General features: G+C 38.2%; 1 protein-coding gene across 4 annotated transcripts in view; it reads left to right on the top strand.

Annotated features, from left to right (window-relative positions):
- The window catches only part of PIGU (phosphatidylinositol glycan anchor biosynthesis class U), an 88,843-nt gene that overhangs the window by 32,927 nt on the left and 30,977 nt on the right, over positions 1–24,939 (top strand). For all 4 annotated transcript variants that reach the window (XM_079128299.1, XM_079128298.1, XM_079128301.1 and 1 more), the window contains one exon: positions 8,410–8,507. In XM_079128299.1, the coding sequence (XP_078984425.1) occupies positions 8,410–8,507 (98 nt within the window). The remainder of the gene's footprint in view (positions 1–8,409; positions 8,508–24,939) is intronic.

Here is a 24,939-nt window from a genome sequence, read left to right as displayed (position 1 = left end):
TATAAGCATTTTCCCTTGTGGTGCATTGACTAATAAATTTGTATAACCCTCTTTGGAAGCAGTTTGGCAGTAATCTTAAAATGCTTTTACTTTTATTTGTTAATTCTACTTCTGAGAACCTATCCCACATTAATCCATAAATATGTGTAAAGCTTTATGGTGCAGTCTTTAGTTGAAAATTATTTACGATTGGAAAAACCAGAAGGTACTTCAAAATAGGGGAATTCCTTAAATAGTAAAATATAGTTGATTTACCCATATAATGAATATTTAATTTAATATAATTAATTAATTTTTTTGGTACTAGGAATCAATCCTAGGGCCTCACACATGGTAGGCAGGTACTTTACCACAGAGCCACATCTCTAGCTCAATAAATATTTTCAAATAATTATAAATTGGGGGCTGGGATTATAGCTCAGTGACAGAGTGCTTACCTAGCACCTGTGAGGCACTGGGTTCAATCCTCAGCACCACATAAAAATAAAATAAAAGTATTAAAAAATAATAATTGTAAATTGTCTGAGGCAGGAGAATCACAATTTCAAGGCCAAGCTGGGCAACTTAGACCTTGTCTCAAAAGAGAATTTAGCTAGGCTGGTGATTCATGCCTATAATCCCAGTGACCCAGAAGGCAAAGATTGAAGAATATGAAGCTGGGGTTGTAGCTCAGCAGCAGAAAGCTTGCCTTGCATGTGTGAAGCACTGGATTCAATCCTCAGTACCACATAGAAAGAAAGAAAGAGGGAGAGGGAGAGGGGAGAGGGGAAAGAAGGAAAGAAAGACATTTTGTTCACAACTAAAAAATATTAAAAAAAAAAAAAAAGATTGGAACACAGCAAGTTCAAGGCCAGCTTCAGCAACTTAGGGAGACCCTGTCTCAAAATAAAAAGGAGTGGTATTGTAACTCAGTAGTAAAACACCCTAGGTTCAATCCCTAGTACCTTAAAAATAAATAAATGAAATTTAAAGGTGGACACAGTGACACACACCTGTAATCCCAGCTACTTGGGAGGCTAAGGCAGAAAGATGATATGTTTAACACCAACCTCAACAACTTAGCAAGACCCTGTCTCAAAAAATTAAAAGGGTTTAAGATATAACTCAGTGGTAGAGTACCTCAGGTTCAATCCCCAGTACCATAAAAGAAAAAAAAAAAAAAATTAGGACTCAGGGTGTAATGGTAGAGTGTTTGCCTAGCACTCATGAGGCCTTGGGTTCAATCCCAGTACTACCAAAAAAAGTTTGTGGAATATATTTGTAGTTTAAGCAGAATACAAAGTCATATATTTTAATTAAGTTCAACTATGTTAAAATAACAACAAAAATAGAAAATAGACCTTAAAATGGTGATACTTGTCTTTGTAAAGCAAGTTCATGGGTGACTTTTGTTTCTTTTTTGTTTTATTCCAAAGTTCCTTAAGTGAGCACATAAATAAAAATGTTAAATTTGCTTGAGTAATAAGCATATAGGGACAGTGGCAGTTCCTAGACATCCATGAAGTGTGTGCTGCACAGAAGGGAATGACTTCATTTGCTGTGTCCTCTTGACTTTTACCTACTTCCCTTGAATTCCTTTGTGGCAGCCCAGGATCACCTGCAACACACTGAAAATCCAAGTCAAAGCCAAGGCCCCGGCCATTGTACTGTGATGTCCTTATTAGAGTGTTGGCAGGGAAACAGGTCTGTGGGAAGGGCTGATGTTAGTGGAGTGGCTTGGATTTCACTATGAAGGCTGTTGCTTTGGTCAGAAAGTACTCTTTCAGTGAGCTAATTAAAATACTCCATCCCTGTGAAGGAGTCTTCATTTGACTTTAAAAAGGAAAACAGATACAATAGGTGCTGCTTCGTGTTCACCATTGGTGTTTTTTAATAAAGAGATATTCCAAACTGTAAATTCTTGAAGTTTGCCACCTAAAGATCCTTCCATCTCCCCTTATTCCACCAAAAGAGGTTCTGTGATAGGACTTGCTTGTTAAGAAAAAAGGATCAGGGTGAACTATCAGAAGGCAGATGGGTGATTAAGAACTCAGGCTGCTCTTATGTTTGACTCATCTGGTGGCTAATCCTAGTTCCACTCTTTCCCGGCTGTAACAGCACAGGCAAGTCACAAACAGTTGTAGGCCTCACTTTTCTTATGTGTACCATGGGGATTGAAATAGCCTTTGTCTAACAGAACAAATGTAAAGAATGATTCAGTCCCCACTATTACACACCCATCCATACAAAATGAATGAAATAGAACATGTTGGTAAGCAGTGGCCTGGTTAGTCATTTTCTAAGTTATTTACTGGTTATTGTCATTTTCTAAGGATTCTTTGGGATTGATAGGGGAGATCAGGAAGAAAGTTAGAATGAGAGCTTTTGTTGGAGCCCAGTCTTGGAGTAGTGATGATCCTGAAGCCTGTTGATCCTATCACTTCCACTTGGGATTCCTGTAGAGGAAAACCTTGCAGTGGAGAGAGTCATAGAAGACTCAAGGACCCAAGAGAGAAGGAGCTCAAGATCAAGTTTGTCAGATTGACCCAACTTTGAAACCTGCTTATTCTAATTACCAGCTCTGTAGTCTTGTGCAGATAATGCAGCCTCAAGAGTCTCCATTTGATCAAAGAGATATCTGCCTCCTAGAGTGAGGGGAGGAGTAAATGAGAAACACAAAGTGCTTAGCATCTTTCCTTAGCAGAATCCACTCAACAAATAGTTGTTCTGTGTATTGTAATTTTTAAAAAAATATTTTTAGTTAAAGATGGACACAATACCTTTATTTTATTTAATGTGGTATTGAGGATGGAACCCAGTGCCTTACATGGGCTAGACAAGCACTCTCCCACTTAGCCACAACCCCAGCCCCTGTGTATTGTAATTTTTATGGTTCAGATAGAGATTGAAATCCAGCGGGTGGTATAGTGATGCAGTTAAGAAATGTGGGGTTTTGAGTGAGAAAGTCTGGGTTCAGATCTTATTCCTGTCATTCACTGGCTTTGTGACCCTGAGCAGATAACTTTTCTGTCTTTCAGTTTCCTCATCTGTAAGATGGGAATAGTAATAAAGACCTACTTCCTGGAGTAATGGAAAGGACTAAATGACTTAAGACATGTGAAGTGCTGGCAGTTGTGGCTGGAACAGAATACCTTCATCATCACTAGTGTGGATCGGCTACAAGATCCTACCCTGTTAAAAGAGCACACTTGGCAAGGAATATAATATATTGGACCCTGCCTCTGGCATCACCTCCTTCTCTTGGGCAGTATTGCTTGTTTGCCTCAGACCCTGGTGCAACTTCCTTTTCTGATAGTCCTGTGGTACCTCAGCCCTTTTGATCATATTCTAGTCTGTCCCACTGCCTGTCCTGGGATGGGTCACTGATTGTGACCCAGTATCTCACGCCCTGCTCACTGTCCTTGAAGTCCATGGTCCTCCTTGGCTGCATTCCTGCTCTATCCTGCAACTGTACTACCCATCCAGGCCAGATCAAAGTGCCAACTGTAGAGGCATGTCATTACCCCAAGGGCTTGCTGAGGATTGTCTTGTCTTGCCTACCCAACCCATACCCCCCAGAGAGGTGGAAAACATTCAGATCTAGATTGGGTAGATAATGACATTCCTTGATACCACAGCTAGTACACATACCCCCTTGACTGATTTACCCTAATTTTCCTGTGATCAGGCTGAAGGCCAACCCTTGTTCAAAAAACCTAGTGCCTGAACATCTGGGCTACAGTAACAGACAATGGTAAATTGTATCATTTTGGGATAAAACTCATAACCCGTTGGCATAGTTCCTTCCTCACAAGGCTCCTTCTCAGGCATTATTTCAAAAGTTCTGTCTGGGCCTGTAGATAGATATTTTTGGATTATTGTGCAAACTCAGCCCTCCATGATCTGACTGACCCCTGTCTTCTTGCTGAGACTTTTTGAATGGTAACTTTTTATTGAAGTATAACATGTATTGAGAAAATGTCCAGATCATTAGTGTATTGGTAAATGACTTTTTACAGAATGACTCATTCCAGCATCCAGATTAAGAGGCAGAATGTTACGAGCACCCACAGGATCCCCTTTTGGGTCCTCTTCCAGTCATTCCTCTTAGATCTCCCTGTTTTGCCATACTGATCTAGTTACCATCTCCTACCCCCAGCATACCATTCTTTCTCATGCTCCTGCCCCTGCACTTGCTGTTTCCTTGGATGCCAGGCCTCACCTCCTTACTGTTCAATACTCAGGTGTCAGCCTCCCCTGATGGGCTAGGTCTGCTTCTTGTACTTTCCTCCCATGTTTTATAATTGTTTACTGGGAGCTCCCTGAGGACAGAGACTGAGTCACCAGTCTCCCTGGCACTCATACATGCTTACCATAAAGCAAACCCCAGCAGTGGTTTCTTATTGCACAGTTTGTCTAAAATATTTGAAGTCATATTTTACTTCTCTTTTTTATCTTCCCTGCCCCTGCCTCAAGCACATATAATTCCAACTTTCTGCCTTCCAAACCCATTCTTCTTGCCCCTTCTAGCTTATCTGAAAACTGAAAACATACCAGCTTTTCTTTCTTTGTTGTTCTTTTTTTTAATTTTGGTGCCAGGGATTGAACCCAGAGGTGCTTAACCACTGAGCCACATCCCCACTTTTTAAAAGATATTTTTAGCTGTAGATGGACACAGTACCTTTATTTTATTTATTCATATGTAGTACTGAGGATTGAACCCAGTGCCTCACATGTGCTAGGCAAGCACTCCACCACTGAGCTCAACCCCAGTCCCTTTTTATTTTTTATTTTGAGACAGGGTCTTGCTAAGTTGCTGAGGCTGACCTTGAACTTGTGATCCTCCTGCCTCAGCCTTACAAGTCACTGGGCTTACAGATGTGTGCCACCATGTGGAGTGAATTTATTATTTCTATCTCAGAAAAACTGTTATAAGAAAATGAGTCAAAAAGTAAAGCTTTTACCAAGGCTGTTGTGATGTTTCCTAAGGGGCTTTTTGAGTCTGATACATTCTTTTTTTTTTTTTTTTTTTAGGTGAATTTTTTTATTTGTCTACAAGTTACAAGTCAGTGGTTTTTGTTATACTCAAGAGTTGTACACCCATCACCACAACCAATTTTATAACATTTTCATCAACCCAAAAAAGAAAACCTATGCCCATAAGCCATCACTTCCTATAGTTCCATAGTTCCCCCCACCATACACACAAACTGCCTCAAGCCCTAGGCAGCCACCAATCCATTTACTATATGAATTAGGCTATTTGGTACATATTATAAATGGGGTTATACAAAATAAGTGGCTTCTTTTTTATTTTCAAATAATAATCTGTTTTAAAGATACATAATATACCCATTCATCATTTGGTGGACACTTGGCTTGCATTTACTTCTGGGCTATTAAAAATATCTGATTACAGGACTCAAGAACACTGGTTATCAAGACAGGCAGTAATCAAAACTTTTTTTGTGTGAGAATGTCCTAATCCAGGGACCTGTGACCAGCTGCCTATTTTATAGGAATGCAGCCATGCCCACTTTTTTATTTTTAGTTGTAGTTGTACATGATAACTTTATTTTATTTATATATTCTTTTATGTGGTGATGAGGATCAAACCCAATGCCTCACACATGGAAGGCAAGCGGTGTACTACTGAGCCACAACCTCAGCGCCATTCCTACTCTTGACTGATGTTCATTACAGATTCTCTAGGGCCACAGTTATCCAGCAATGGAGTCTGACACATTCTTGATGCAGAGGGTTCAGGACAGTGTCTAGCTCCTACTAAGTGAGCAGTAAATGTTAGTAGTAGACCGTTGTTATCACCTTTGTTTGGGCTCATAGAGGAAGTGTCATTTCAACTGGCCATTGAAAGATGGGCTTCTGCTAGAAGGAGGGCAGGGCAGGACAGTTCAGCAGAGGGAATAGCCTGGTTGCAGACACAAGAATGAAAGGGCAGGATGTTTTCAAAAACTGGGGAAATGGTTGATTGTACCTGGAGGGCAGGGTGTGTGGCAGGGGGTGAGTGGTGAGAGGGGAAGCTGAAGAAACTGGACCCGGATGGTGAGGCTGTTGGAATTTGCACTTAATCTGATAGATGAAATGGAGCCTTAGAAGCCTTTAAGGACAGGCTTGTCACACTCTAAACTGTTTTAGAAGGATCCTTCTGGTGTTTTTGTGGAGGTGGACTGGATGGGAGGGGATCAGGGAGACTGCTAAGGAGGGGAAGGAAGAGGTTGCTGAAACCTATGGTGACAGATGACAAAAGCAAGAACCAAAGTGATGGATGCTCCATAGGTGGATCAACAGGGTTGCTGATAGGTGTCAGGAAGGAGTGTAGGAACTGGGGGGAAGGGGACTGGACATTGATTCCACTTACTGACAGAATAGTGGGAACAACAGATTTTTCTTTTCTAAAGATTTTACTAAGAGAGATGCTTTTTTCTGACTCTCAGAGCAAGTTTTCTAAAACTCACAAGTCCATTCTACTAGGCTATGAGCATTTTTTTTTTTTTTTTCTCAGCTGTTCCAGACACGCAATTATTGATCTCAGACAGGGCAGGAGATGGTTGTATTTATTTCACTCTCTGATGTCTCCTGTGGCAGAGGGAGGTGAAGGTCATGTGTTTGTTTTCACCTCATTTGTAAGAATAGATGAAGTTGGAACATTAGCCTCCTTCCTCTGGTAACAAACACATTGACCTGTCTCTTCCACCCCAAAATCTATGGAAAACCATGTTAAATAAAAAGTTCTTTCCAGTTTTTTTCCCTGTCTTAACCAGTTTCCACAAAACATCATTCAGATTTTAACTGGGTGAAGGAATCCTGAGCCTGCTCTTACCCTTGGGCTCTAGGACAGTACCTTCGCACTTGTGCCATCTCCTCATCTCAGGATGACCTAGTCCTGGTTTTTGAGTCTTCAACTCAGCAGTTGTGTAGAGGCCTCTGCTGGTAGAATGCTTTAGCTGGGACTGATTTTGTCCCTGCTTGGTCATTTTTACAAGTACCTTATTCCAGAACATCTTGCCTGGTACTTGTCAATATGGTGGGATAGCCCTACTCCATAAAATTCTGTCCTTTGCCTTTAATATCTAACTTCCTCCTTTTTCTGCCATCTTTCTACTTTCTGTCTACTAGGATTGTTCTGACTGGCAAGTTTCCTTGGTTTGAAGGATGGAATGCCCAAAGTTCTTTTCATTCCCTTTTCTGTAAAGTTATCAGACTCAACCCTCTTACTCCCAAGGTGACTCTTAAGATATTTCAAGTATATAGACTACTTTGGTGAGCAAAAGGGCCTCTGGATCATTTCCTTGTGTTTGTCCCTGGAGTGAGCTGGGAAGGGGATAAAACTCCTTGGACTGAATAGTTTTCTGTTTTTATGAAACATCGTTGAAGAAGATGTCTGTTATTTTCAATGAACAGTAACCCCTACACTAATGAGGGCAATCATGGATATTGTATTATTATTGTAAGACACCAGCATTGAACCATCAATTATACCCAACTGATTTCTGGGCTACTTTGAAACTCCCATTGTAAACTCAGACTCTCTAGACTTTTGTTTTTATGTGCCCTGATGTCTGAAACATTCAAAAGGGAAGAGCTGATTTTTTTTTTTTTTTTCCAAAAAAACAGAATTCAGTTATTTTCCTGTGACAAAAACAAAGCATGTTCATTTTGGAAAGTTTTAAAGAATTCAGAGAAGCAAAAAAGGGAAAATCATTCATAATTTCACCACCATCCAGAGTTAAATATTATAAACTTCATGGTCTAACTGTTTAGTCTTTTTTTTAAAAGGACACAGCATTTATCTCTTTTATAACCTTCACAAAAGGAAAATTGTAAACATCTTTTCATGTCGTTACAAACTATTTTGTATCATGTTTAATGATTCCATAGTAGTCTGTTTTATGTAGTAAATGGGGACATTATTAATAAAAATATATTTTAATTTAGAAAAAAGAAACACATGATCTGAAGATAGCACATAAAGGAGTGTTGTAAAGAGTGATGGGATGTTATAAAATCCAAAGGCATAGTTTCACAGCTCTGAATATCATAAGCAATCATTGTAGGATTAATAAATTGGTACATTAAATAGGTCATAGTTGTTAATAGTCAATCTCTTTATACATCTTTGGGCTAAAGTTTTGTAGAATCCTTTTGGATCTGAAAATTTCACAAGAAATATGCTGTGGTGTCCCAGGTTGCTAAAGGTAGATGGTTTTGACTTCCTTGGTTTCCTTTCATGGGAAACCAAGCCAAGAAGCTTGTACTCTGTGTGAGTTTGCATAGCACCTTGTGCACCAGGAAGTGCTCGTGAGGTGATTGTTTGAATAGTTATGGAAAGTTTCATGTTGATAGAGACTTGCTGAGACTAATCTTGATTGATGAAGCTGGATTATTCCATGCACTTATTTCTTTTTACAGGCAGTGCTTTCCTCAGTGCTATTTTTCTTGCCTTAGCAACATACCAATCTCTGTATCCAATCACCTTGTTTGTCCCAGGACTCCTCTATCTCCTCCAGGTAAGCACTTGCTGGTGGAAACCAGTGCCCAAGTGATGTTTAATACATAGCCTGGTCCCTACTGGGACAAAAGAAGGGAATGGGTCAGTAGAGGCCATGGGACTGGGGCCCACAACTCATACCTGCTTGCTTCTACTTAAAAAGACAAACAAAGAAATGACTAATTTTAAACAAAATGGACTTAGTGATCTTTAGTTCTGTGTTTGTCTTTGCATAAGTATAAGTGCATTTCATTTTACATATTTGTAGTTGGAATCTGACAAACCATCTTGCATTCTTTTCTCACCTAATGCACATGGACCCCTCTGATCTCATTTCTTTTAAGGTTTTTTTTTTTTCCCCCAATAATAGCACTCACCAGGTGGGTTGTAGCTCAGTGGTAGAGCTCTTGCCTAGCATGTATGAAGCATTGAGTTCAATTCTAAGCATTGCATAGAAATAAATAAATAAATAAAATAAAGGTTCATCAACAACTAAAAATATATATAGTGAAAAGATTAGCACTCACCTTATGTAAAGTTCTTATAAAAATTTAAACGTTATGGGTACACTGTTGGAATGACAGGAACATCGTAGGTATCAGTAGATATGATAGTAATTCAGACACTATGCTAAGCACTGCAGTCATCATCTCATTTCAACCCCATATGGATTTTATGGGACAGGTCATATTATTTGCCATAGGTTTGTCCGATATTATACATATTAGACACATGAATTGAAACTGGAATGTTGGGAGGTTAAATTACTTACCTAAGGTTATATGACTGGCAAGTGGCAGTACTGGGATATGAACTCAGGCAGTGTGAGAGCTTGTATAACCAACTGTTTTCTGTTCAAATAAAAATATACACCTAGGGAAGGGGGTAAGGGAAAAATGGAGGAATGTTGGATTGTGTGGAGGGAAATGTGGGGGAGGGGCAGTGGGAAGGAAAGATGGTGGAATGAGACAAACATCATTACCTTATGTACATGTGTGATTACATGAATGGTATGACTCTATGTCGTCATGTACGACTAGAGAAATGAGAAATTTTACTCCATTTGTGTACAATGAATCCGAATGCATTCTGCTGTCGTGTAAATAAATAGAACTAACAATAAATTTTAAAAAAAGAATACACATCTTGGGCTAGGGGTATAGCTTAGAGGTAGAATGTCTGCTTAGCATGCATAAAGCCCTGGGTTTGCTCTCTAGCACTAAAATTTAAAAGATTTTTTTAAAATAAAACCACACGTTCTTGAGAGCAAATAACTGTAACTGCTTGGAGAACCTGCATGGTCTGAATCCATTTTCAGAAGAGGAATATTTGCTGAAAGCATGGAGGTAATTGTAACACCAAGATTCAAAAACCCTGAAGTGTCTTTATTTCAGAGTCTTCATTCTTTTTTTTTTTTAATATTTTTTAGTTGTTGGACCCAATACCTTTATTTTTTTTTTTTTTAATATGGTGCTGAGGATCGAACCCAGGGCCTCTAGTGTGCTAGGCGAGCACTCTACCACTAAGCCACAACCCCAGCCCCCAGAGTCTTCATTCTTAACCGTAAACACTAACTAAGGCTAACAGTATGTATCTACTTGTGCAAATAGAACATATGCTTGTCAGTTTCGATGACTGTAATATATCACCATAGTGTATACAGTGATACGTGGTTAGGTTGGTCTTTCTCTTATTTGGGGAATTTGAGATATGTCGTCAGTGTCATAAATACACATAGTATAGAAATTTGGTTTTCTTAAGTTATATTTCTCCAGCTGAATCACTGGACCTAAGCCTGTGAAAAGTTACATATTCTTATTATGCAAGACCAGATTATTCTCCACAGAGACTCAGCCAGTTTGCAGTGCCACCATCAGTATCTACAGAGAAGTGAACCAACTACCTCCCAATCTGCCAGCACTGACTTTTCAAGTTGGATTTATGATTACTAGTTCAGTTAGGTGTGTCACTATACAATGAAGTTATTTTGTTTTGATTTTCTTTCTATATTCATGTTGAATCCAATCATTTTCTGTAGAACAGTGTGCTGTCTATATTTTCTTAATATTGTACAGTTTATTATTTAGAAAGTCTGAACCTTAAAGAGAATGCATGCAGTCAGAACTTTTATGCAACTACATGTAAAATAAATAATATATATAAAGGAACTGGTTGTATAGCCAAGTGGTAGAGTATACTTCCCTAGCATGTATGAGGCCCTGGGTAGCACCACCAGTGAACAGACAAAAAAACCTTATACACTTAAACTGACCCAAACTTTCGAAATAGTTTGTTGGTCCATTTCTAAACACTGCTTTATATAAAATGACTTTTGTTTAAGACTCAAGGAAATTTCCTTCTGACAATAGTGGACAATAAAACTGAGTCATGAGGTTAAGCAACTCAGCTAGTCACTTTATTTTAGCCTCTTGCCTGAATATCCAGTTCTATTTATTGAGCACTTACATACAATGTGCTCAGCACCATGCTAGACTCTGCAGAGATAAAGCAGGTGCAGTTGCCAAGCAGGGAGTGTTCCAGGAAGACTGCTGTGGGAGCAGCCTGTGGGCTTGATGGGCATAGGAGGCACTGAAGTTGGGAAACGTTAGACCATTGTCAGAGGAAATTGAGAGGTGAGGAACTGGACGCAGGGGATTTCTAGGGGTGGAATCAGCTGGGTTGGCAGCAGTCTGTATCTGAGGTACAGCCATAGGAAGAGTTTGAGATGAATTTCAGGACTCCATTTAGGTAGAAATTAAAATCCCAGCTCTGTTTTTATTTAAGTATGTAAAGTGGCCTGAAAGTCAGTTGGATCTTGCAAGTCATGGTAGGGTATTTGAAAATTAACCCAGTCACATCCAGGAAACAAATTCATCTGTTTGAATATGAGAGAGAGAATAGAAGAGGAAATTATCCTTTAGAACCAAGTTCCTCCTAAACCATTAAGTGGACCTGTTAGGCCTGATTCATAAGAGAGCCATAGGCTCAAAGGAGAGAAGCTAGAACTAATGAGCTCAGTATAAGGCAGCTCTGTGACAGAATGGGATGTTCCAAGTGAGGTAAGCTCCCTGTGAGTCAGTATTTAGGCCAGTTGCTAAATGGCATTTATTGGGGAGTCCTAGCAGTGTTGTAAGTATCATCACAGGTGACTAGATGATCCCAAATATCCTTCCAACTTCCAACTCAGAATGCTTTAATAACCACAAAGACATGGCAGATCTGCTCTTGATGGTCTGTTTTTCTCAGACTTTTTAGAAGCCTTCTTCTGGCATACATTTCCTTCCTGGAAAGATCGTGTAACGTAGTATGGAAAAGCTCAGACTTGATGGGACATCTTATTAAGATGGAAAGCAGAGGACTGGGGGTGTAGCTCAGTGGTAGAGTGCTTGCCTCACACGTGTGAGGCACCAGGTTCAATCCTCAGCACCACATGACAAAATAAATACAGATATTCTGTCCATCTACAACTAAAAAATATTTTTAAAAAAGATGGAAAACAGAGTCATCTCCGAAGCTAACAGCATGTCAGAACACTGAAACCAACTCACAGAGCCCTTACTGGCCAAATTTGGGATATTCTGAGCACCAAAAGAATAAAGACTATAAGTGATTATAGAACATTGAATAAATAAAAATCCATGTGTTCATAACGAAGCTCAGAAGAGGGTTGAGGAGAGAAAAAAATTGGATATGCCATCATTAGATGTGGCTGTTGTTCCCAGTTTCTTACACTGAAAATAACTGAAACGAAAGAACTAGCCAGGTATGTTGGCTTATATCTATAATCCCAGCTACTCAGTAAACTGAGGCAGGAGGATTGTAAGTTCAAAGCCAGCCTGGGCAACTTAGTGAGACCCAACCTCAAAATAAAATAAAAAGGGCTGGTACTATAGCCCAGTGGTAGAGTTCTTGCCTAGCATGCATGAGGTACAGGGTTCAATTCCTAGTGTAAAAAGAAAAAGAAAAAATAATTACACAACTACCCTGCCTTTCACAAAATAATCATTTTGATTAAACAACAACAACAACAACAACAACAAGGAACTGCTGCCTTACACTGAGCTTATTAGTTTTAGCTTCCCCGGTTGAAGAAAGAAAGTGCTTCTTAACAGAAGAAAGCCAAATTATAAATGTAGGAGTAATAGAATAGAAATCACTAGTGAAATTATTGAACCAAGGAAAGATCATCAATGGATGCTAAAATCATTAGGTGAGTGGTTTTTACAGAACATATATTTGCATGGTGCCAAAATATTATCACCTCCACTTTCCACCCTCTAATTTCTTTGTTAATAACAAAAGGAGCCAGGTGCCATGGCACGCACCTGTAATCACAGTGACTCAGGAGGCTGAGGTAGGAGGATCACAAGTTCAAAGCCAACCTCAGCAACTTATCAAGACCCTGGGCAACTTGGAAAGTTTCTAAATAAAATATTTTTTAAAAAAAGGGCTGGATATGTTGCTCAGTGGTTAAGGTTCCTGGGTTCAATCCCTGGTACCAAAAAAAAACCAAAGGAACAATACATCTGTACAAAAGAGTGTTCTGGCAGTCCCAGATTAAGCAAGTGATCCAACTTTCATCGATTTCAGTAGAACAACTGACAAGATGCATTTCTTTTTTGTTTTGTTTTGTTTTGTTTTATTTTGTTAGTACTAGGAATTTAACCCAGGGGTGCTTGGCCACTGGGCCAATCTCCAGCCCTTTTTTATTTTTTATTTTGAGATAAAATTTCACTAAATTGCTTAGGGTCTTGCTAAGTTGCTGAGACTACCTTGAACTTGCAATCCTCCTGCTTTAGCCTCCCAAGCCACTGGGATTATAGGCATGTGCCCCAGGACCTGGCTAGGATGCACTTCTTGGTATGATACAATTTTGCATATATAACATTAACTCTCAGATATTCTTACTCAGGAAGTTAACCTTTATTAAGCCTTTAGGTCTGATTTCTAGTTTTTAGGAAATAAAAGAGCGGAGGGATAATTGAAATGATACCACAAGGAAGCAATAGAACAAACCAGAATGGTCTGTAAGACAGCTGGTCTGGTTCTCTTCAAATTGTCAGGGTCATTCTGGGCTCAGTGGCATAGCCCCTGATTCCAGTAATTCAGGAGGCTGAGACAGGAGGAGCACAAGTTTGAGGCCAACCTTGGCAACTTAGCAGGATCCTGTCTTAAGATAAAACATAAAGGGCTGGGGATATAGCTCAGTTGGTAGAGTGCTTTCCATGCAAGTACAAGGCCCTGGGTTCAATCCCCTGCACTGTAAAAAAAAATAAAATAAAAAGAGTGGAGCTGTAGCTCAGTGGTAGAGCACCACTAGGTTCAATCCCCAATACCAAAAAGAAAAAGAAAAGAAAAAAGAAGAAAATGTCATGAATTAAAAAGTGGCTCAAGTTTCAAGACTAGAGAGACACAAATACCAAATGAAGTGAGAGATTCTTGATTGAATTCTGGTGTGGGAAAAACTATAGAGGATGTTTTAGGGATGGTTATAAAAATTTGAATAAGATATTAGATGCTTTTAGAGAACTATCATTAACTTCTTGTACTATGAAGGAAAATATCCTTATTTTTAGGAGCTGTGTGCACAAGTGTTTTGGGGAGAAGTGTCATGGTGTGTTCAACTTTTAGATACTTCTGCAAAAATTAATTTGTACACTTAGAAATAACATGGCAAAGTGGTGCCATTTAATCTAGATGATATAAGGTTGATTATTGTAGTGTTTGTTTTTTGTTTTTTGGAACAGAATCTCACTAAGTTGCCCTGGGTGGCCTTGCGATCACCGTATCCTCCCTGACTGGGATTGTAGGTGTGCACTATCACACCCAATTTGATTATCGTATTATTTCAATTTTTCTGCATGTTTGATGTGGAACGGAAAAGTAGAATACAGTTTTTGACATCTTGGTTAGGACATTTATTAGCTGTATGAATCTGGGCAGTGACTGTTTAACTTCTTTCTTCTTTGGTTTCCTTATTTACCAAGTAGGATAATAGTACCTGGGCTGGGGATATGGCTCAGTAGTAGAGCCCTTGCCTGGCATGTGTGAGGCCCTGGATTTGATCCTCAGCACTACCAAAAAAAAAGATTTATGTATAAAAATACTGTCAAGGGTTAATATATGTCCAGTATCCAGAACAGAATCTGCTCAGTAGATCATAAGAGCAGTAATAAGTATTCAGATGTTCATGGAAAGGGCCTGCTACCATTCGGTGAGTTCGTGAGGTAATGAGGGGAAAGGATAATTTTTTTTTTTTTTTTTTTTGGAGCCAGAGGAACTGTAAATTAGGTTGTATTTCCTCCTTTGACACTATAAACCTGCCTCCACTCTGCTGGTAGTTTCTACATAGTATAAAAGGTAGATGATGAACAAGCCAGTGTCTCATCAGTACCAGAGTCAAAACTATTTTCTCCTCTCTTGAGGCACAGGATCAAAGGTAGGGGTGCTGCATCTGGTTCCCTGGTGAGTCACTGGTGAGAATGGTAGTTTGAGCCCATCTGTTCCCCTCCCCCAACTCTGTTCTTCCTCTGACCTTGGCTTGGAGCCTAGTTTCCAAATTAGAAGTTTACAATGTTGTGATCTGATCACATGCAGAATAAAATAGTCCTAACGTGCACAGGATCGGAGGTGACAGTGAAGAAAAACCCAAGAGCATAGGATCAAGAGGCTGAGGTAGCGAAGCTGGTGAGGGAAACTAGGAGAGGCTTGCTGAGATGCTCAGGGTGAAATCCAGAAGTTTCTAGTTCTCTTCTTCCTTTTGCTTGAGATTTGTAAAGCCCATGGATCCCTGTGGTTCATTTGAGGTTCTGTTTTCTTCCAAGGACAATAACAGACACTTGGAGAAAATACCTTGTGAATGCTTTTTTGGTTTTTGCTTTAATACAGTCTGAGCTTTTCTTTGAACAGAAAAAAATGAATCCTGTGACTGCTGTACTTTCTGGAGCTTGTGGCAGGTTACATGATAATAACTCAAACCAAAGGAGCCAACCCCCGTCAGGTCTTTCTTGATATCTGGGTCCTTCCCTATCCCTTCTCTGAGGCCTTGTTTAGAGTTTTCACACTCTGCTCTTTCTTTCCCCAGCTTTTTTGTTGTCTCTGCTGCTTCCTGGAGGGTGTCAGAGCAGAGGTGACAGTGCTTCTTTTCTTTTTAGAACAGGTAAAAGTGAGGGTAAGAACTTGGTCATGCATTTAGGATTCACTTTTTCACCTCTGATGTACCTGTCTTGTAAAATATTTCTCATGGGTCTCTTCAGATTCCAAGAGCTTAGGTATAAAAACTTTGTTAGGTTCCAACCTGCTTTAAAGAGGTTATTCTGAATATTGATATTTTCTTTCTTAACACCATGAAAGAAAATGGTTATTTTCCCTGCTGTTTTAGATAGATAGGGAGAGGAAGGTACATTTTTCTCCTTTCTGGGGCTGGTAATGTAGCTCAGTGGTCGAGTACTTACCTAGCATGTCCAGAGCCCTGGGTTCCATCCCTAGGACAAAAAAGAAAAAAATTATTTTTTCCCTTTCCTTTGTATAGTTTGGCTTTTCCTGAAGCAGTTTGAGAATTCTGTTCCCAATTTTTTTTTATATATTAGTAACAGTGTATCTTATAGGATAAATGCTAAATTTTTCAGGTTGATGGTACACATAACAGATGGATCAAATCTGACCCACAGATGGATTTCATTTCACCCTAGTATTTAATTTTGTTTTGAATTTGTTGTCACCATTTAAAAAATTTATGTTAGCTGGGTGTGGTGATACAAGCCTGTAATCCCAATGACTCGGAAGGCTGAGGCAGAAGGGTTGTGAGTTCAAAGCCAGCCTCAGCAAAAGCAAGGCACTAAGCAATTCATTGAGATCCTGTATCTAAATAAAATACAAAATAGGGCTGGGGATGTGGCTCAGTGGTTGAGTGCCCCTGAGTTCAGTCCCTGGTACCCCCTTGCCCCAAAAATTTATGTGTGTGTGTGTGTGTGTGTGTTAACATTTTGAATTTCCAGCTTCTTTTCAGAATTTTTGAGGATCTGTCTCCTTTACAGTGTACCCTCTTTACCCACAGTCCCATGCGTCATCTCTATCACACTTAACTCATTTATTACGTTCTTGGCTCCTATGGGTATTTGAGAGAGTATGTGTGTGGGTGTTTGTTCAATAAAGGTATAGAAACAATGACCAACCCATTATCTAGGAACATCCTTAGTACCCAGATTGTGATCGCAAACCACCATTTGTCCACTAAAAGAAACTGAAGCTTCTTCTTAGAGAAGTGGTTGATTCCAGTTTCAGGGCAGGAAATGTACAGGATGATCCTTTAATGTTGTGGTACCAGCCAATAAGAAAGCTATCACAAGTACTGGAGTCATCTCAAAGGGACTCGGGAGCTGACTTGAAGAAACTCCCACTGACCAAAGGTGGACAATTTGAGTTTCAATAGGATAAAATTTGCAGTAGATTAAAACCTAGAAATATACTTAAATCAAGGCATTCATAATGATACCAAAAGGAAACCTTATTGGTTAAGTTAGGAGAATTGACCAGAAACCAATTTATTATCTTAAAAACTAGATAAAGGAAAAAATTAAGTACATGTTTCACATTTTCTATACTAGAGGTAACCATATAGTAGGTGAGGGGAAACATCTTTATAAAATTATTCTAGCTTACAAATGAAGACAAAGTGATAGTACGGCATCATTTTGCAACCCCTAGGCATTAATCTTCAATAACAATTGACATGGAAAACAAAAATTAGTCTGAGGATGTGATTTAGGGATTGAGCACTTGCCTACCATGTGCAAGCCCCAGGATTTGATCCTCAGCACTGCAAAAACAAACTAACAAAAATTATGCGTCCTCTCAAAAGAATACCCTACCAGCAAAATTTTGCCAAAAGGATCAAATCCAGTTGCTCAAGCCTCTAGAGTCAGCTGCAGTTCCCAAGAAATATTGAATACAAGATATGTAATTGGAAAAACCAGATTGTGGAGAGTTCTGTAGGTAATATGCCCTGGATTCTTGTACAGGTGACTTGTAAGAAGGGAGGTAGGGAGAAGATATGGGCTGGGGTAGCCATAAATTTTAAAAAAGAGACTTAAAAATTATATCCATATTTTAAAAAAAAAAAAACTAAATAGACTGTGAAGGGATGCATGGGTAAGTGAAAAACCATAAAGTGATACAAGAAAGTAATTACTGTGAAAACTAGGTTCATCATTACTTTGGAAGTAGTGGATTTTGGTTGGGTCTGGGAGCATGGAAGGCTTGAGGAGTGAATAGAAGGTTTTTGACCTGGGTCATGGTTACAAGGATGTTTGCTTTATAATCAGATTTCTATTTAATTTGTGCAATTTTCTGTTTTTGTGTTTTGTGTTTTATAATAAAACAGTTAAAAAATGATTTAGGTTGGACTGGAAATGTGTTTTAGTAGTAGAGTTATTGAGCATGCTTGAGATCTTGGGTTTGATCCCCAGCACCACAAAAAATAAATAAATAAATAAATAAATAAATAAAATAAATAAATAAATAAAGTATAATTTTTCTAGCCTTTCTTATGTACATTTATTTTTATATATACATTTTAAGTCAGCATTTGCTGTATAGCAGAAAAGGAGAGTAAATTGTTCACTGGGAAATTTTCAGTGTGACCCTCTAGGTTAAGGTTGGCTGCAGGGTTTATAAACAGCAAGCTATCAAAGGAAGTTTCTTTTTTAAGAATTTCAGGTATGCCTCACTATGTAACAGGAGTAGTCCTGAAAGATTAAGTGCAGCTTCAGTTTTTATAAATAGACCCAGTAAATACTCCACTTTATCATTTCAGGACTCTGTTCAAGGCGAATCTAAAACCAAGTCTTAAAAACAAAATGATACCTAAAATGCAGTGCACATTTTAATCACAAGAAAAAAAGAATCATTTTCTACTTAGACATCAACAGACTCATTAACTTGAATAAATCACTGAGAGCAGGGAAGCAAACTGAAACTTGGAGACTGCTAACAGGATTTGCAGAGTGAATCCTCACCTCCTGGGTATGTGTTTAGGGCTCCCCTAAAAGAGTGGCTTTCAACAGTCTACTTGATTCAGTTCTTCAAGACCTTCTTTTTCTACTTCCTGTCTTATACCTTGTTAAATACTATCAGTAGGGAGGAGTTGGAAGTAGGAAGACAAAACAAACTTTACTTTTGAGGTTCTTTCTCCCCTTTCCTGGTTTATGGTTTCCTTCCTTTCTTCTTTTCTGGGTTTTTTTTTTTTTTTTTTTTTTTTTTTTTCTTGGGTGCTGGGGATCAAACCCAGGGCCTTGTGCTTACAAGGAAAGCACTCTACCAACTGAGCTATCTCCCCAGCCCCCTTTCTTCTTTTCTGAATGGCAGTATTTTTCAGGGAGAAGAGATAAAAAATGATCAAATGAACTCAGAACCTGAGTGCTTTCTTCAAATTTTCAAATTTATGGATGACTCTTCATTGTTATTTTCCTTTCCTAGAAATGTATCATTCTCATGAAACTTCATTCCTTTAGAGTAGTATGGTCCAGTAGAACTTTTTGTAATGATTGAGATGTTCTATATCCTGCATTGTCAGTAGTCACAAGCCACATGTGGCCATTGAGCACTTGAAATGTGCTGGGAGACTGAAGAATTGTTAAATTTTAATTAATTTCACATTAATTTAAATAGCCATATGTGGCTTAGGGATAGCAATGTACTAAAGAGAAATAAGAGTAGAGCTTTGTATATGCAAGCTTAGAGAGGAGCCATAGGGGAGACCAGGTTCCTCTCCCCTAACATCTTTTAACAGTAATGCTATCTTCAGCTTAAAACTGTTCACTTTTCTTTATCATGATGTTACAGTATCAAAAATTTAAACTGGGTGTGATGACACATGCCTGTAATTCCCGTGACTCTCGGGAAGCTGAGGCAGGAGGTTCGCAAATTGGAGACCAGCCTCAGAAATTCAGCGAGTCCCTAAGCAAATTAATGAGACCCTGTCTCAAAATAAAAGGACTGGGGTGTAGCTCAGTGGTAAAGCACCCCTGGGTTCAATCTTTACTACCAAAAAACCAAAAACACCTTTCCTAATTTGCATAGTGAATGTCAGAATTCAGAATTGGATTGGATTTTTATTGGTAAGATGACTACCTTACTAATTGGCAAAATGAACATTGGAAGATGCTCATTGGAATTAAAATTTTCGAAAGGTGCTCATTTTTAAAGTTCAAAGGAAGTAAATTGGCTAAAATATTTTAGATTCTCTCTTTTGCTGCTGTCTCTTTCCATCTCTCTCTTTCTTTTGATTGAACCCAGGACCTTGCACCTGCTAAGGGCATACTCTACCACTTAGCTACACCCCAAGCCCCTACAGATACTTTCTACACTTCCATGAAGAGGGGCTGAGAATCTAGCAAATCCTGTGAATTCCCTTGGAGATGTTGCCTTAGGCCTAATTCATAAATGCTCCTTTGTCTCACCTTTGGGTGGAAGGATTTCTTGTTGCCTAATGTGAAACTAAAGGCAACGGAACTTTTTTCAAGGGGTTGGTAGCACAGTTCAGGGGTAGAACATATGCTATAGCATGCTGAAGGCCTTGGGTTCAATCCCTAGTACAATACCTGCCCAAAAAAACCCTTTTTTAAAGAACCTTTGAGTTGGTCCAGCATGATGGTGCACATCTGTAATCTCAGCAACTCAGGAGGCTGAGGCAGGAAGACCACAAGTTCAAGGCCAGCATGAGTAACTTAGGGAGACCTGTCTCAGAACAAAAAGGACTGAGGATGTAGCTCAGTGGTGGAATGCTAGCCTAGCATGTGTGAGACCCTGGGTTCAATTACCAATATTGCCAAAAAAAGAAAAAGAAAAAGAAAGAAAGAAAGAAAGAAAAGACGTTATGAGTTGTACATGACCAGGGCATGATTTGGTTGCTTCCTCCTCTCTAGGCTCTTCTCTTCTTAAACTCCTCCCTCTTTATACCTCAGACCACAATGACTTTCTCTGTTCCTCCAGTATGACATGTTCCCTTCCACCTCAGGACCCTTATGACCCCTGGTGGTCCACCTGACTTGAATGTTCTTCATTTTAAAAATCTTTTTCTGCTTTATAATGATAATTTTTACATGTATATGTGTGTATGTAAATTCTTTATTCATATAGTTTAAAGAATAATAAACACCTGGTTTTCCATAGCCCTAATGAAGAAATAGAATATTTGTCATACTTTTGAAGCCCCTCAGATTCCCCTTCCACATTATAATCATTATCTCTACCCCAGAGGTTATAGCTATTCCTGATTTTTGTGCTGTCCTTAAGAGTTTTACCACATATGAGGATCACCTAACAATATATTAATTTTTAAAGTTTTTCACTATCTAATAATGAAAAGTTTCAGAGAACAAATATAAGCCTTATATAGCTACCTCCCAACATTCTACCATTAATAATTTAGGATACTTGCTTTATCAACATACCACCTATTCATCAGTTAATTTTTTTTTTTTTGCAGTGCTGGGGATCGAACCCAGAGCCTTGTGCATGCAAGGCAAGCACTCTACCGACTGAGCTATCTCCCTAGCCCTCATCAGTTAATCTTATATCTGATGTATTTCAAAGTAAATTATAGAGATCACACATGTCCCCATAAATAGTTCAACATAAGCATCAACTAGAGTTCACTGTTTATTTGTATCTTTTTTTACTTGTTAAATTTACATGCCATGAAGTGCACAAGTCTTAAGTGTATGTTCACTGAGTTTTGACAAATGCATTCATCTGTGCAACTCAAATCAGTATCAAGATATAGAAAATTTCCTCAGGGGCAACTGTTGTGAAAAAAAAAAAACTTTTTTTTTTTTTTTTAGCTATAGACTAGTTTTGCCTACTCTTGAACTTTATATAAATGAAATAAAATATGACACTTGTGGTGTAGTTTCTTTCAATCAGCTTGTTTCTGAGATTCACCCATGTTTTTGCATGTATTACTTTTTATTGCTGGATGCTTTTTGTGTGTATGTATATATTCACTACATTTTTTTTATTCATTCTCCTCCTAATGGAAACTTGGCCTATTTCCAGTTTTTGTCTGTTATGAAAGAAGCTGTTATGAACATTTTTGTACAAATCTTTTTGTGGACTCAAGTTTTCATTTCTCTTGGGTTATACCTAGGAATACAACTGCTGGGACTTTGGGCAAGTATATATTTAGTTTTACTGGAAACACTAGATTTTTTTTTTTTTAATGTATCATTTTATACCCCTGCTAACCAAATGTGTGAGTCTAGTTGCAATCCTCACCAACACAAGGGGGTGTCAGTCTTTTAAATATTAGCTATTCTGCTGAGTGTATAGTGATTTTTTTTTTTAATGAAGTTTTGCTTGTTGTGTTGTTATTGTTTGTTTTGCTTTGTTTCTGAGAATTCAAACTTCTATTTGACTAGTAACATTTTTTTCTTCTTCTTCTTAATGTGGTGCTGGGGACCAAACTCAGGGTCTTGCACATGCTGAATACACACTTTACCACTGAACTACAACCCCAGCCCCAAGATATCTTTAAAATGGAGAAAACACAGATTGACACAGCTAGAAGGAAAAATTGATAAAGCAACCATCATAGAGTTTTTACACATCCCTTAAAGTAAGATTAAGTGCCAAAAATATAACTTGTGTAGACTATTTGAACATTACAGTTAACAAGCTTGATTTAGTGAAGGTTAGAGACAGAGAGTGGTCTTCCATACTAAGCCCTGTAGAACTCTCTGATTTTTAAAATTGTTTTTTGGCCAACCCTGTAACAGATGGTTTTATCTCCATTTTAGAAAAACTTTTCATTTTAAATTAATTTTAGACTTACAGAAACATTGCAGAAAATAGTTTCCTTATATCCCTCACCCCACTTCCTCTAATGTTAATGTTTTACATAACCAAGTAGTTATCAAGAACAAAAAATTAACACTTATGCAATATTATTAACTAAACTATAGACTTTATTAGTACTTTGTATTTTTTTTTCCTTTTTTTTTTTTTTTTAATGTGGTGCTGGGGATTGAACCTATGGTTGTGCACATGCTAGGTAAGCACTCGACCATTGAACTATGCCCCCAGTAATAAAACTGTACATTTTTTCTATTAAGGCAGTTTTTTTCATTTCAGGATCCTGTCCAGGATCTCACATCGAATTTAGTTGTTATATTCCTCCCAGTCAGTTCCACAGTTTTCTCATTCAGGACTTTTGAAGTTACTTTTGTTGAATGTATCTTAAATTAGACTCTTATCTTCTCATGATTGGACTAAAATTATACATTTTTGGCAGTACACTAAGTTGAGGGGTTCATGATGTTGCTCTGTCTAACCCTAATCCTAATGATATCTTATCTTCATCACATGGTTAAGTTTGTGTCTACCAGCATTCTCTACTATATGAAGTTTTATCTTTTGTAGTTAGTATCTTGAGACAGATACTTTGAGATTATGCAAGTCTGTTTCTCCTCAGATTTTCACCAACTGACGTTTTAAAAAATACTTCTTAGATGTTGATAGACCTTTATTTTATTCATTTCTTTATATGTGGTGCTGAGAATTGAACCCAGTGCCTCACACATGCTAGGCAAGCACTCTGCCACTGAACTACAACCCCAGCCCATCACCAACTAACTTTTGCACCCTTCACTAGATCTTGTCTGCAGGAAGTGAAGTCTTTGTGACCTTGGTTTGATAGTGCATTCTTAGATTTGCATCAAATCAAATATGAGCAACAAAAGAAAAAAATAGTTTAATCAGACTTCATGAAAATTTAAAATGTTTGAACTTCAGGGTATACCATTAAGAAAGAGAAAAAATAGCCCAGATATTGGCAGATCATGTTTAATAAGGGATTAGTATCAGAGAATATCAAGATTTAATAATTACCCAATGCCGATTCTGTTTCCCTCCTTATTTTCCCACTTATTACTTAGAATTCTAAGTGAGGAAGAACTGTCATGCCTTCCCCTTGACTTATTTATTTGATTTTTTTATTAGTATGAGCTCATAAAAATAAATTTTGAGTTGGAATCCAATACAATGGCCAAGTGATTTTTTTTTAAATTTTATTTTGTTTTAGTTGTAGGTGGACACGATACCTTTATTTTATTTTTGTGTGGTGTTGAGGATCAAACCCAGGGCCTAATGTATACCAGACAAACGCCCTACCACTGAGCCACAACCCCAGCCCCCTAAGTGATTTTTGACAGGAGTATCAAGACCATTCAAGAAGAAAGAATAGTCTCAGCTGGGTGTGATCATACATGCTTGTAATCCCATTGACTTGGGAGGCTGAGGCAGGAGAATTGTAGGTTCAAGGCTAGCCTCAGCATCTTAACAAGGTCCTAAAACTCAGTGAGACCCTGTTTGTAAATAAAATATAAAAAAGGACTGGGATGTTGCTCAGTGGGTAAGTACCACTGGGTTCAATCCCTGGTACAAAAAAATAAGGGCTGGAAATGTGACTCAGTAGCAGAATGCCCCTGGATTCAGTTCCCAGTGCTGAAAAGAATAGTCTCTTGTCAAATGATTTGGGGACAACTGAATAACCACATGTAAAAGAATGAAGTTGGATTCCTTCCTAACTCCATGTACAAAAATTAACTTAAAATGGATCAACAACTTAAACATAATAGCTAAAACTATTAGGAGAAAGACAGATAAGTCTTTGTGACCTTGGTTTGATAGTGCATTCTTAGATTTGCATCAAATCAAATATGAGCAACAAAAGAAAAAAATAGTTTAATCAGACTTCATGAAAATTTAAAATGTTTGAACTTCAGGGTATACCATTAAGAAAGAGAAAAATAACCCAGATATTAGCAGATCATGTTTAATAAGGGATTAGTATCAGAGAATATCAAGAACTTTTAAAGTTCAACCACAAAGAGATCCCACAACAAAAATTTAAAAATGGTCAAGGGGCAGGGCATGTAGCTCACTGGTAAAGCACTTTCAGGTCATGCCCCAGGATCATGCATCAGTTTGATTCTCTGCACTGAAAAAAAAAAAAGAAAAGAAAAGAAATAAAAAGTCAAAGGACTAAAATAAAGATTTTTCCAAAGAAGATTGCAGATGTTCAATAATGAGACTGGGAATATAGCTTGGTGGTAGAGCACTTACTTAGTATGCACAAAGTCCTGGATTCAATCCCCAGCACTGGGGGGGAAAAGAAGTATACGAAAAGGTGCTCAACATCATTGGTTATTAAGGAAATGCAAATCAAATCTATCAGTAGAATCGCAATAATAACAACATCAGGGATAATAGAACCCTCTTACATTACTGGTGAGAATGTAAAATGGTATAGCCACTGTAGAAAATAGTTTGGCAGTTACATGAAGAGTTAAACATAAAATTACCTTTATGGCTCAGTAATTCCGCTCCTGTACACCCCGACAGAACTGAAAACAGGTACATAAATAAATATTTAAATGATAAGAGCAGTACTA

The sequence above is a fragment of the Sciurus vulgaris genome (genome assembly GCF_902686455.1).
Source record: "Sciurus vulgaris genome assembly, chromosome: 2".
In the NCBI taxonomy this organism is placed as follows: Eukaryota; Metazoa; Chordata; class Mammalia; order Rodentia; family Sciuridae; genus Sciurus; species Sciurus vulgaris.
The sequence above is the reverse complement of the archived record's forward strand: the minus strand, read 5'-3'. Positions and strand labels throughout refer to the sequence as shown.